This window comes from Entelurus aequoreus, linkage group LG12 (genome assembly GCF_033978785.1).
Source record: "Entelurus aequoreus isolate RoL-2023_Sb linkage group LG12, RoL_Eaeq_v1.1, whole genome shotgun sequence".
Classification (NCBI taxonomy): Eukaryota; Metazoa; Chordata; class Actinopteri; order Syngnathiformes; family Syngnathidae; genus Entelurus; species Entelurus aequoreus.
Genome location: NC_084742.1, coordinates 60,401,657 through 60,414,658, shown reverse-complemented (window position 1 = coordinate 60,414,658; position 13,002 = coordinate 60,401,657). Strand labels below are relative to the sequence as shown.

Genomic DNA, 13,002 nt, shown 5'->3' with positions numbered 1-13,002 from the left:
TACTCTAGATTTTAATCGCTTTTAATAATGATATCTAACCTACTTACAGTTTACAACCTTGTCAAATGACATGAAAGTAGGGCTGGGCGATATATGGAATATACTGGATAAATCGCAGGTTTGTCTCTGTGCGATATAGAAAATGACTATATGGTAGGGGTGTAACAGTACGTGTATATGTATTGAACCGTTTCGGTACAGGGGGTTTGGTTTGGTTCGGAGGTGTACCGAACGAGTTTCCACACAAACATATAAAGTAGCCGCCTAAGCTAAAGTCTTAACAAGCTGCTCCGCTTCTTCTGCCTCTGTCTCTGTCAGTCCTCTACACAGCACCCAGCATTGTCCCACCCACACAACCATCTGATTGGTTACACACAGAGCGGTAACAGCCAATCAGCAGTGCGTATTCAGAGCGCATGTAGTCAGTGCTTAGCGTTTAGCAGGTAATCATCAGGCAGCGGACTCTCCAGTCTCGCTCGCAGTCCTGGCTTGAGGTGAAGGCTAATTCGCTTTTAGCGTAACGTTAGCTCATTTTGCGGTGTGTGTGTGTGTGTTACGGACCGCAAAGCCCTGTCTTTCTGTTATTTCACTTGACCTTTTTCTGTGTTGATTGAGCTGTGTTGAAGCAGCAAAAAAAGGACATTATGTTAAAGGCCTACTGAAAGCCACTACTACCGACCACGCAGTCTGATAGTTTATATATCAATGATGAAATCTTAACATTGCAACACATGCCAATACGGCCGGGTTAACTTATAAAGTGACATTTTAAATTTCCCGCTAAACTTCCGGCTGAAAACGTCTATGTATGATGACGTATTCGCGTGACGTCAATCGTTGAAACGGAAGTATGCGGACACATTGAATCCTATACAAAAAGCTCTGTTTTCATCTCAAAATTCCACAGTATTCTGGACATCTGTGTTGGTGAATCTTTTGCAATTTGTTTAATGAACAATGGAGACAGCAAAGAAGAAAGCTGTAGGTGGGATCGGTGTATTAGCGGCTGGCTACAGCAACACAACTAGGAGGACTTTGAGTTGGATAGCAGACGCGCTATCCGCCGCTAGCCACCGACCGCACAGATGATCGATTGAAGTCCTTCGTCGCGCCGTCGATCGCTGGAACGCAGGTGAGCACGGGTGTTGATGAGCAGATGAGGGCTGGCGTAGGTGGAGAGCTAATGTTTTTAGCAGAGCTCTGTCGAGGTCCCGTAGCTAAGTTAGCTTCAATGGCGTCGTTAGCAACAGCATTGCTAGGCTTCGCCAGGCTGGACAGCATTAACCATGTGGTTACAGGTCCAGTGTTTGGTTCGGTGTCTCCTGATAGTAGAAGTAATAGTAGTATTGTTGATTTTCTGTCTATCCTTCCAGTCAGGGGCATGTTTCTTCTGTTTCTATCCTTTAAGCACAATGCTATCACGTTAGCTCCGAAGCTAAAGTGCTTCACCGATGTATTGTCGTGGAGATAAAAGTCACTGTGAATGTCCATTTCGCGTTCTCGACTCTCATTTTCAAGAGGATATAGTATCCGAGGTGGTTTAAAATACAAATCCGTGATCCACAATAGAAAAAGGAGAGAGTGTGGAATCCAAATGAGCCAGCTTGTACCTAAGTTATGGTCAGAGCGAAAAAAGATACGTCCTGCACTGCACTCTAATCCTTCACTCTCACTTTCCTCATCCACAAATCTTTCATCCTCGCTCAAATTAATGGGGTAATCGTCGCTTTCTCGGTCCGAATCGCTCTCGCTGCTGGTGTAAACAATGTGCAGATGTGAGGAGCCCGTCAACCTGTGACGTCACGCTACTTCCGGTACAGGCAAGGCTTTTTTATCAGCGACCAAAAGTTGCGAACTTTATCGTCGATGTTCTCTACTAAATCCTTTCAGAAAAAATATGGCAATATCGCGAAATGATCAAGTATGACACATAGAATGGATCTGCTATCCCCGTTTAAATAAGAACATTTCATTTCAGTAGGCCTTTAAATGAAGAGTTTCTGTCTCTGATAGTTGATATAATAATGTAAGTGCATCATTAAGCCTACATGAACTCCATGGTGTTCAGGGATGAATAGTCTCTCCTATTGCTATTGTACTATTTTTTCAGCTATAGTTACATGAATCATTAGTAATGCAGCAGCCTAGTTTTGAATGGCAAGGTCCCTGCTATCACATGTTGATAAAAATATTACATTTACATAATAAAAATCAACTACAGGCTTCCCAAATGCTGTCATAAATTAAGCATGATGAGTTGACTTGAAACTGTTTAATGTTGCACTTTTTATATGTAGAAGAAAAGTTGTGTCATTTTATTTCATCTGAGCAACAACTTGAGGCAGTTTAATGTTGATTAACGTGGACCCCGACTTAAACAAGTTGAAAAACTAATTGGGGTGTTACCATTTAGTGGTCAATTGTGCGGAATATGTACTGTACTGGGCAATCTACTAATAAAAGTCTCAATCAATCAATCAATCAAAAAAAGCACTTTATATGTAGAAAGGTTTTGTGAAGAAACCATTCTGAGCCTTATCTTATTTAGTTTTTATTTTATATATGTTGACCACATTAACCCTGGCAATGGACCCTGTGTGTATATGTATGTTATGCCATTGTTTACAAATTTGGTAAATAAACAACCAAAAAATGTATATTTTGTTGTTTTCTTACTGTACCGAAAACGAACCGAACCGTGACCTCTAAACCGAGGTACGTACCCAACCGACATTTTTGTGTACGGTTACACCCCTAATAGAATCATCATTCTGCTGTGATTATATGTATCAAGTGTTCATTCAAGGCTAAGGCAAAATATCCAGATATATACGGTGTATCGTGACATGGCCTAAAAATATGCAGATATTAATAAAAGGCCATATCGCCCAGCCCTAATTCAAACTACTCTTACATTCATACTACATTCTGTCAGCATTTCAGTTCAATTTCAATTGCACTGAAGACATGCACCTGGGGATAGGTCCCTCCCACTTCCAAAGACATGCACCTGGGGATAGGTCCCTCCCACTTCCAAAGACATGCACCTGGGGATAGGTCCCTCCCACTTCCAAAGACATGCACCTGGGGATAGGTCCCTCCCACTTCCAAAGACATACACCTGGGGATAGGTCCCTCCCACCTCCAGAGACATGCACCTGGGGATAGGTCCCTACCACTTCCAAAGACATGCACCTGGGGATAGGTCCCTCCCACTTCCAAAGACATGCACCTGGGGATAGGTCCCTCCCACTTCCAAAGACATGCACCTGGGGATAGGTCCCTCCCACTTCCAAAGACACGCACCTGGGGATAGGTCCCTCCCACTTCCAAAGACATGCACCTGGGGATAGGTCCCTCCCACTTCCAAAGACATGCACCTGGGGATAGGTCCCTCCCACTTCCAAAGACATGCACCTGGGGATAGGTCCCTCCCACTTCCAAAGACATGCACCTGGGGATAGGTCCCTCCCACTTCCAAAGACACGCACCTGGGGATAGGTCCCTCCCACTTCCAAAGACATGCACCTGGGGATAGGTCCCTCCCACTTCCAAAGACACGCACCTGGGGATAGGTCCCTCCCACTTCCAAAGACACGCACCTGGGGATAGGTCCCTCCCACTTCCAAAGACATGCACCTGGGGATAGGCCCCTCCCACCTCCAAAGACATGCACATGGGGATAGGCCCCTCCCACCTACAAAGACATACACCTGGGGATAGGTCCCTCCCACTTCCAAAGACATGCACCTGGGGATAGGCCCCTCCCACCTCCAAAGACATGCACATGGGGATAGGCCCCTCCCACCTACAAAGACATACACCTGGGGATAGGCCCCTCCCACCTCCAAAAACATGCACCTGGGGATAGGTATATATACATATAAAGTCAACTTGTTGTTCTACTCTACTTCTACTTTAATGATATTTTGCAGGCAAAAAGTGGACTTGAAACAAAAGAAGTGTGTGTGGTCATCATCATCATCATCATCATCATCATCATCATCATCATCATCATCACACTCACCTCTCGGTCTCTTTCTATCTCCAGGCCGGCCTCCAGCAGGTTGGCCTCAAACTCTTGCCGGATGAGATGCATGTCGTGGTCGGCAGGCTCGGCCGCCTCGTCGCCTCCTCCACTGTCCAGCTCCATAAACACCTCGCCGATGCTCACAGACTCCCCGCCGCCTCCTTTCCCCTCCGAGCCCAGCGACGGCGGGAAGTTGCCGTTGGAGACGATGGACAGTCGGTCGTGGGAAACCGAGGTGCTGGCGGGGGAGCGCATGGAGATGTGTCTCCGCTGATGGAACACCAGAACGTAGTCGACTTTCCGGCGGCCGTCGGAGAAGTGGAGGCCCTCGCCGCTGTCTTTGGGGCTCCATACCGGACTCACCACCTGGAGTTTGATTGATTGAGACTTTTATTAGTAGATTGCACAGTACAGTACATATTCCGTACAATTGACCACTAAATGGTAACACCCCAATAAGTTTATCAACTTGTTTAAGTCGGGGTCCACGCAAATTGATTCATGGTACAAATATATACTATCAGCATAATTAGGGATGATGTTTGATAAGAAATGATCGAGTTCGAGCCTATTATCGAATCCTCTTATCGAACCGATTCCTTGTCGATTCTCTTATCGAGTCCAGATAGGTTGTTGTATATGGAAAAAAACACACAATATTTGGTTTAACAAAAGCTCACTTTTATTATATAAGAAAAAAATAAAATCTAATAAATAAATAAATATTGACTGTTACCTCCAAAAAAATAAAATAAAATAAATAAATATTGACTGTTGTTACGTACTATATTAAGTGGGATTTTTCAGAAAAATAAATATATACAGTAACACAAAAACAACCTGTCTCTGTGATCACTATAGGTGTATAAATAATAATATAGTGTTAAATAAAATCAGCCCCTTGGGCACAAAACTGAAAATAATACAGCTCTCCAAAAAGTGCACTTCTGCTGCTATTGGAACATACTAACTACAGCTATTACTCAGGAAAAGGCTCAACAGGACTCCGCTGGACCTGCAGAACTTGCTGACACGGAGCCAGACCTTGCTGACCAAGGACTGACAGCAGTGTCCGCGTCACCTGCTGTTGAGAGACTGTCTAGACCAGGGGCCATTTGTGGCCCGCAACTAATTGTTTGCCGGCCCGCCACACATTCTGGAAATGCTATTGATAAAAAATAAAAATGAACATTAAAAAAAGTGGAAAGAGGTGAAATCTAACGAGAAAAAGTTGCAATGTTGACAGAAAGCTGCCATGCAGGCTGTTTTTTTTTTCTTTTGTCTTTCTTTTTTTGCCACTGCTCAAAAAAAAAAAATAATGACAAAAAATCCATGTTAAAATTAATTATTTTCAAAGCTCCAATTAGTTCAAATGTTTCACTTTAAAATGTTTTATGTGGTAAATATTGCATATATTGTGTAGTAGCCATATAAAAACAAAGTTTTCTTTGACAAAAGAGCATAAAACAAACAAAATAATAGTTCAAACGTAAAATCGACAGAAATATCTGAAGTTGATCTCGTAACTTAAGTGATGAAAGTAAAAAAAAAAAAAAAAAAGAATAAAAATGTATCACTTTATGAGTGGGGCACCTTTTGGATCCCAAATATATTTAGTGGTATTTTATTTATCTTTTCACTGTGATGACTCAAAAATACTAAATAATTAAAATCAATGGTGTCCTGCATTATTTATATTTTAGGGCTCTAATTACTAAATACTGCATATTTCAGTTTTACTATAAAAAACAAAGTTGTTTTTGACAGAAAAGCCATAAAACCTTTTTTTTTTAAGTTGATATGGAGATTTACTGTAAGCGTTAAATAAAAAATAACAATACAAATTAGACTTATTTTTTAACATTTTAATAACTGAGACCCTTTATGGTCCCCGGGATCCCTAAAGGTAAAATAAATACAAAAAATCCATATATTTTGTTATGGTTTGGAAATGAAAAACATCAAAATGGCCCCCACATGCTTAAATTTTTCCGTTTGCGGCCCTCAGTGGAAAAAGTTTGGACACCCCTGGTCTAGACCTAAGAAACATGTTCAGCCACCTAAGAGGCTGATTGAGAGTTGTTAAGAACTCTTGGCTTTTTCAAGTTGTTTAAAAAAAAAAAAAAAAAAAGTGTTGACATAACTGTTTGTTATGATGCTTTGACATTTTTGCACTTTATTTCTTTATTGAAAGAGAATTCTACGAAGAGAAAAGTTGTTTGCAAATGTGGTTACATTGCTAAAAAAATGAAAAGTTAAAGCTAAAAAAAGAAATACACTTTATTGAGTTAACATTATTTCTTTATAGGGGGAAAGACGTGATGTTATGAGCTAGGAATATAACAACTACACTACCCAGCATGCAACGGGAGTGACGAGCATGCGCGGTAGCCCCGAAAAGTGCTGTTGCATGTCGCCACCCGGCAGCTAAGAATGAGGTTATGAGCACGCTGTGAAAGTAAACGTCAAGAACTCAGCCAACACGCCTCATCTGCATCATCTTGAAGATGTAAAGTGATGTTTTTTAATGACCGTAAGTCTTCAATTATACAAAGTATTTCAATGGTTGGAATCTGCGCTTATGGATAATATACTAGTTACTATGGTAATCTAATTAGTTACTATGGTCATCTAATTAGTTACTATGGTAATGTAAGTCACAGCAGCTCAGACGAGGCACCAAGCAGTGTGGGCGGGAAGACTTTCCACAGACGCAGAAGGAGATTTTCACAACAAAGTTCTAAAGCTTAGTGGTATATAGAATAGAATAGAAAGTACTTTATTGATCCCTGGGGGGAATCAGATTGTAGGTGGGTTTATTTTATACCCTTCGCGTTCATATTCCACTGTTTGTTGCGTTTTTATTGCGTTTCACTTGATTGTAAAATATGTCGATCACGTTCATATTTTGTCAATATTCAGTGTTTTATCGTTTATAGAAAAATGTAAAATTCCATTACGTTTTTTAAGGCGGTCTGTCATAACGTTTTTAAGCATTTAATCAGACATTATTGTGAGGTTTTGTATTAGTGTTCCTAAAAATAGATATATCGGCCCCCAGACACATTTTCTTCTCTAAATGTGGCCCGGGCCTGTACTACAGTACTACTGGTTAAATAGTCCAAACCCGTTTAGGCGGCCAACTCGTCGGGCCTGAATCAACGTCACCTTCTGTGCCTTCCCAATGTGTGGCGCATGCTGGCACGTGACACTGTGTCCAACACGGTGACCCCACGGGGGGACAAAAAGCGCTGCGAGAAACGGCCGTGACGGCGAGAGAAAAAGAGCCTGCAGGCACGCACACGCTGCAGTGTTGACTGGCACATTGCAGAGGACGCACTGTACGGAAGTAGTGCGCCATGTTGTTTACTGCCACCCACCTTGATATATGACGCCACTCTTGCTCTCCTGCACTTGAAGTAATTGATGGAGTTGCAGTGTGCCAACGTTGACTTGTTGTCATTCATTGTTGTGACTGCCCTCACTTAAAGGCCTACTGAAAGCCACTACTACCGACCACGCAGTCTGATAGTTTATATATCAATGATGAAATCTTAACATTATAACACATGCCAATACGGTCGGGTTAACTTATAAAGTGACATTTTAAATTTGCCGCTAAACTTCCGGTTCGAAACGCCTCTGAGGATGACGTATGCGCGTGACGTAGCCCGGCGAACACGGGTATGCCTTCCACATTGAATACAATACGAAAAAGCTCTGTTTTCATTTCATAATTCCACAGTATTCTGGACATCTGTGTTCGTGAATCTGTTGCAATCATGTTCATTGCATTATGGAGAAGGAAGCTGAACAAGCAAAGAAGAAAGTTGTCGGTGCGAAATGGACGTATTTTTCGAACGTAGTCAGCAACAACAGTACACAGCCGGCGCTTCTTTGTTTACATTCCCGGAAGATGCAGTCAAGATGGAAGAACTCGGATAACAGAGACTCTAACCAGGAGGACATTTGACTTGGATACACAGACGCCTGTAGAGAACTGGGACAACACAGACTCTTACCAGGATTACTTTGATTTGGATGACAAAGACGCAGACGTGCTACTGTGAGTATGCAGCTTTGGCTTTTTTTTGCGTATGTACGTAACTTTTTTAAAATATATAAGCTTTATGAACCTTGGGTTAGGTGAACGGTCTTTTGGGCTGAGTGATTGTGTGTGTTGATCATGTGTTTGAATTGTATTGGCGTGTTCTATGGAGCTAGGAGCTAGCAGAGGAGCTAGCATAACACGTACCGTACCTACGTGCGCGTCACGTACGTAAGTTTTTAAAAATATATAAGCTTTATGAACCTTGGGTTAGGTGAACGGTCTTTTGGGCTGAGTGATTGTGTGTGTTGATCAGGTGTTTGAATTGTATTGGCGTGTTCTATGGAGCTAGGAGCTAGCAGAGGAGCTAGGAGCTAGTAAATAAACACAAGACATATATATACTCTATTAGCCACAACACAACCAGGCTTATATTTATTATATGCCACAAATTAATCCCGCATAACAAACACCTAGGTGTTTGTTATGCTAGCTCCTAGCTACTAACTCTTGTCCATACAACCCGCAAATACAATTCAAACACCTGCACAACACACACACTCACTCAGCCCAAAGGACCGTTCACCTAACCCAAGGTTCATTAAAGGCCTACTGAAAGCCACTACTAGCGACCACGCAGTCTGATAGTTTATATATCAATGATGAAATCTTAACATTGCAACACATGCCAATACGGCCGGGTTAACTTATAAAGTGACATTTTAAATTTCCCGGGGAACTTCCGGTTCAAAACGCCTTTGAGGAGGACGTATGCGCGTGACGTAGCGAGTGAAACAGAGGTATGGCTTCCCCATTGAAGCCAATACGAAATAGCTCTGTTTTCATCTCATTATTCCACAGTATTCTGGACATCTGTGTTGGTGAATCTGTTGCAATTTGTTCATTGCGTTATGGAGAAAGAAGCTGAGCAAGCAAAGAAGAAAGTCGGTGCGAAGCGGAGTATTTTGCGAGGGAAGTCAGCAACACAACACAGTCGGTGTTTCATTGTTTACATTCCCGAAAGATGCAGTCAAGATCGAAGAACTCGGACAACAGAGAATCTTACCAGGAGGACTTTGACTTCGTTAACAGACGCAGACGCGATACCGTGAGTACGCTTCCAAACATTTGATCGCTTGCTATAACTAGCTCGAGCTAGTAGCTAGGAGCTAGCATAACAAACACCTAGGTGTTTGTTATGCGGGATTAATTTGTGGCATATTAAATATAAGCCTGGTTGTGTTGTGGCTAATAGAGTATATATATGTCTTGTGTTTATTTACTGTTGTAGTCATTCCCAGCTGAATATCAGGTCCCACCCGCGCGCTTCCAAACATTTGATCGCTTGCCCGTACGTGCGTGTCATGTACGTAACTTTGGTTAAATATATAAGCTTTATGAACCTTGGGTTAGGTGAACGGTTCTTTGGGCTGAGTGAGTGTGTGTGTTGTGCAGGTGTTTGAATTGTATTGGCGGGTTATATATTAGGGATCCCGTCCATATTACCCGCTCGAGCTATAACTAGCTCGAGCTAGTAGCTAGGAGCTAGCATAACAAACACCTAGGTGTTTTTATGTGGGATTAATTTGTGGCATATTAAATATAAGCCTGGTTGTGTTGTGGCTAATAGAGTATATATATGTCTTGTGTTTATTTACTGTTGTAGTCATTCCCAGCTGAATATCAGGTCACCCCCGGCTCTCACAGCATCTTCCCTATCTGAATAGCTTCAACTCCCCACTAGTCCTTCACTTGCACTTTCCTCATCCACAAATCTTTCATCCTCGCTCAAATTAATGGGGAAATTGTCGCTTTCTCGGTCCGAATCTCTCTCACTTCATGCGGCCATCATTGTAAACAATAGGGAACTTTGCGTATATGTTCAACTGACTACGTCACGCTACTTCCGGTAGGGGCAAGGCTTTTTTTTAATCAGATACCAAAAGTTGCGATCTTTATCGTCGTCGTTCTCTACTAAATCCTTTCAGCAAAAATATGGCAATATCGCGAAATGATCAAGTATGACACATAGAATAGATCTGCTATCCCCGTTTGAATAAAAAAAAATCATTTCAGTAGGCCTTTAAGCTTATATATTTACCCAAAGTTACGTACGTGACACGCACGTACGGGCAAGCGATCAAATGTTTGGAAGCGCAGCTGCGTACTCACGGTACCGCGTCTGCGTCTGTGTATCCAAATCAAAGTAATCCTGGTAAGAGTCTGTGTTGTCCCAGTTCTCTACAGGCGTCTGTGTATCGAAGTCAAAGTCCTCCTGGTAAGATTCTCTGTTGTCCGAGTTCTTCGATCTTGACTGCATCTTTCAGGAATGTAAACAATGAAACACCGGCTGTGTTGTGTTGCTGACTTCCCTCGCAAAATACTCCGCTTCGCACCGACAACTTTCTTCTTTGCTTGCTCATAGGGCATTCACACATAGGGCTGAGCTTCTTTCTCCATAATGCAATGAACAAATTGCAACAGATTCACCAACACAGATGTCCAGAATACTGTGGAATAATGAGATGAAAACAGAGCTATTTTGTATTGGCCTCAATGGGGGAGCCATACCTCTGTTAAACTGGCTATGTCACGCGCATACGTCCTCCTCCAAAGGAGTTTTCAACCGGAAGTTTAGCGGGAAATTTAAAATTGCACTTTATAAGTTAACCCGGCCGCATTGGCATGTGTTGCAATGTTAAGATTTCATCATTGATATATAAACTATCAGACTGCATGGTCGGTAGTAGTGGCTTTCAGTAGGCCTTTAAGAAAAACCTTTTTCAAGCAGCTATTGCAAGGAATTTAGGGATTTCACCATCTACGCTCCGTAATATCATCAAAGGGTTGAGAGAATCTGGAGAAATCACTGCACGTAAGCAGCTAAGCCCGTGACCTTCCATCCCTCAGGCTGTACTGCATCAACAAGCCACATCAGTGTGTAAAGGGTATCACCACATGGGCTCAGGAACACTTCAGAAACCCACTGTCAGTAACTACAGTTGGTCGCTACATCTGTAAGTGCAAGTTAAAACTCTCCTATGCAAGGCCAAAACCGTTTATCAACAACACCCAGAAACGCCGTCGGCTTCGCTGGGCCTGAGCTCATCTAAGATGGACTGATACAAAGTGGAAAAGTGTTCTGTGGTCTGACGAGTCCACATTTCAAATTGTTTATGGAAACTGTGGACGTCGTGTCCTCCGGATCAAAGAGGAAAAGAACCATCCGGATTGTTATAGACGCAAAGTGTAAAAGGCAGCATGTGTGATGGTATGGGGGTGTATTAGTGCCCAAGACATGGGTAACTTACACATCTGTGAAGGCACCATTAATGCTGAAAGGTACATACAGCTTTTGGAGCAACATATGTTGCCATCCAAGCAACGTTACCATGGACGCCCCTGCTTATTTCAGCAAGACAATGCCAAGCCACGTGTTACATCAACGTGGCTTCATAGTAAAAGAGTGCGGGTACTAGACTGGCCTGCCTGTAGTCCAGACCTGTTTCCCATTGAAAATGTGTGAAGCCTAAAATAGCACAAGGGAGACCCCCGGACTGTTGAACAACTTAAGCTGTACATCAAGCAAGAATGGGAAAGAATTCCACCTGAGAAGCTTCAAAAATGTGTCTCCTCAGTTCCCAAACCTTTACTGAGTGTTGTTAAAAGGAAAGGCCATGTAACACAGTGGTGAACATGCCCTTTCCCAACTACTTTGGCACGTGTTGCAGCCATGAAATTGTAAGTTAATGATTATTTGCACAAAAAAAAAAAAAGTTTATCAGTTTAAACATCAAATATGTTGTCTTTGTAGCACATTCAACGGAATATGGGTTGAAAAGGATTTGCAAATCATTGTATTCCGTTTATATTTACATCTAACACAATTTCCCAACTCATATGGAAACGGGGTTTGTAGATAAAACACTGCGGATGGACGTTAGCAGCTAACTAGCTAGCCATGTCTTAAAGCAGCTCTTCCTGAGGGTGTTTCAGTGTTATAACTTCACCGTTATCTTGACTTTTTACACCAAAATGCGTCCATTCTCCCTTTTCTGTCTACACACTGTGTCTGCTTGTAAGTACTCTGTGTGTGTGCGCTGCCCAACATGCTCCTCTGCTCCTAAAACCAGCAATGTCATGTTGTGACGACGCGCCGTCATGCCTGTTAAAAAAAGGGGGGGCGAGGAGAACCGGTACTTTTTAGAGGCGGTATAGTACAGAATATGATATATTAGTATGGCGGTACTATACTAGTACCCGGTATACCGTACAACAAAAGTACACTGCGACACCCGTTTGATGATATTACAGCAAGAAGTACATGATGTAGTATTATGTAACCATTTGAATGAACATGAGCATCAGCGGCTACGTCGGCGCACGCACACACACACACACACACACACACACACACACACACACACACACACACACACACACACACACACACACACACACACACACACACACAAGTGGCTGTTTGGCAGCTTCTCCAAAACCCTGAAGTGAGAACCTTCTGGCACAGAGTGGGCAGTCTCCTCACCTTTGGCTGTTTCAGTCTTTATTTAGACAGATAGTTGAGAGGGAGACAACACTGAGGACACACTCTGCAGGCAGATTTGACAACATCTCTATTGTCAAAAGGAACTACTGTACATACTGTACATGGAACTACTGTACATACTGTACATGGAACTACTGTACATGGAACTACTGTACATACCGTAGATGTAATAATATATAGTGCAGTGTTTCCCATAAACTGCCAAGATACCTGTGGCGGTGGGGGCGTGGCTATGGGCGTGGTCACCATGACATCATCGAATAATTTGCATAATTTACTACAATGATATGATTTTCTCTAAAAAGGCTCAAAAAATGTATACTTACTAATTAATACTAACAGTTTTGTTTTAAACGT

At 42.4% G+C, this 13,002-nt stretch overlaps 1 protein-coding gene across 1 annotated transcript in view; it reads right to left on the bottom strand.

The window, feature by feature from the left end:
• The window catches only part of LOC133662382 (anoctamin-2-like), a 203,775-nt gene that overhangs the window by 142,920 nt on the left and 47,853 nt on the right, over positions 1–13,002 (bottom strand). Inside the window, 1 exon segment of the mRNA XM_062066334.1 lies at positions 4,028–4,396. Coding sequence (XP_061922318.1) covers positions 4,028–4,396 — 369 coding nt within the window.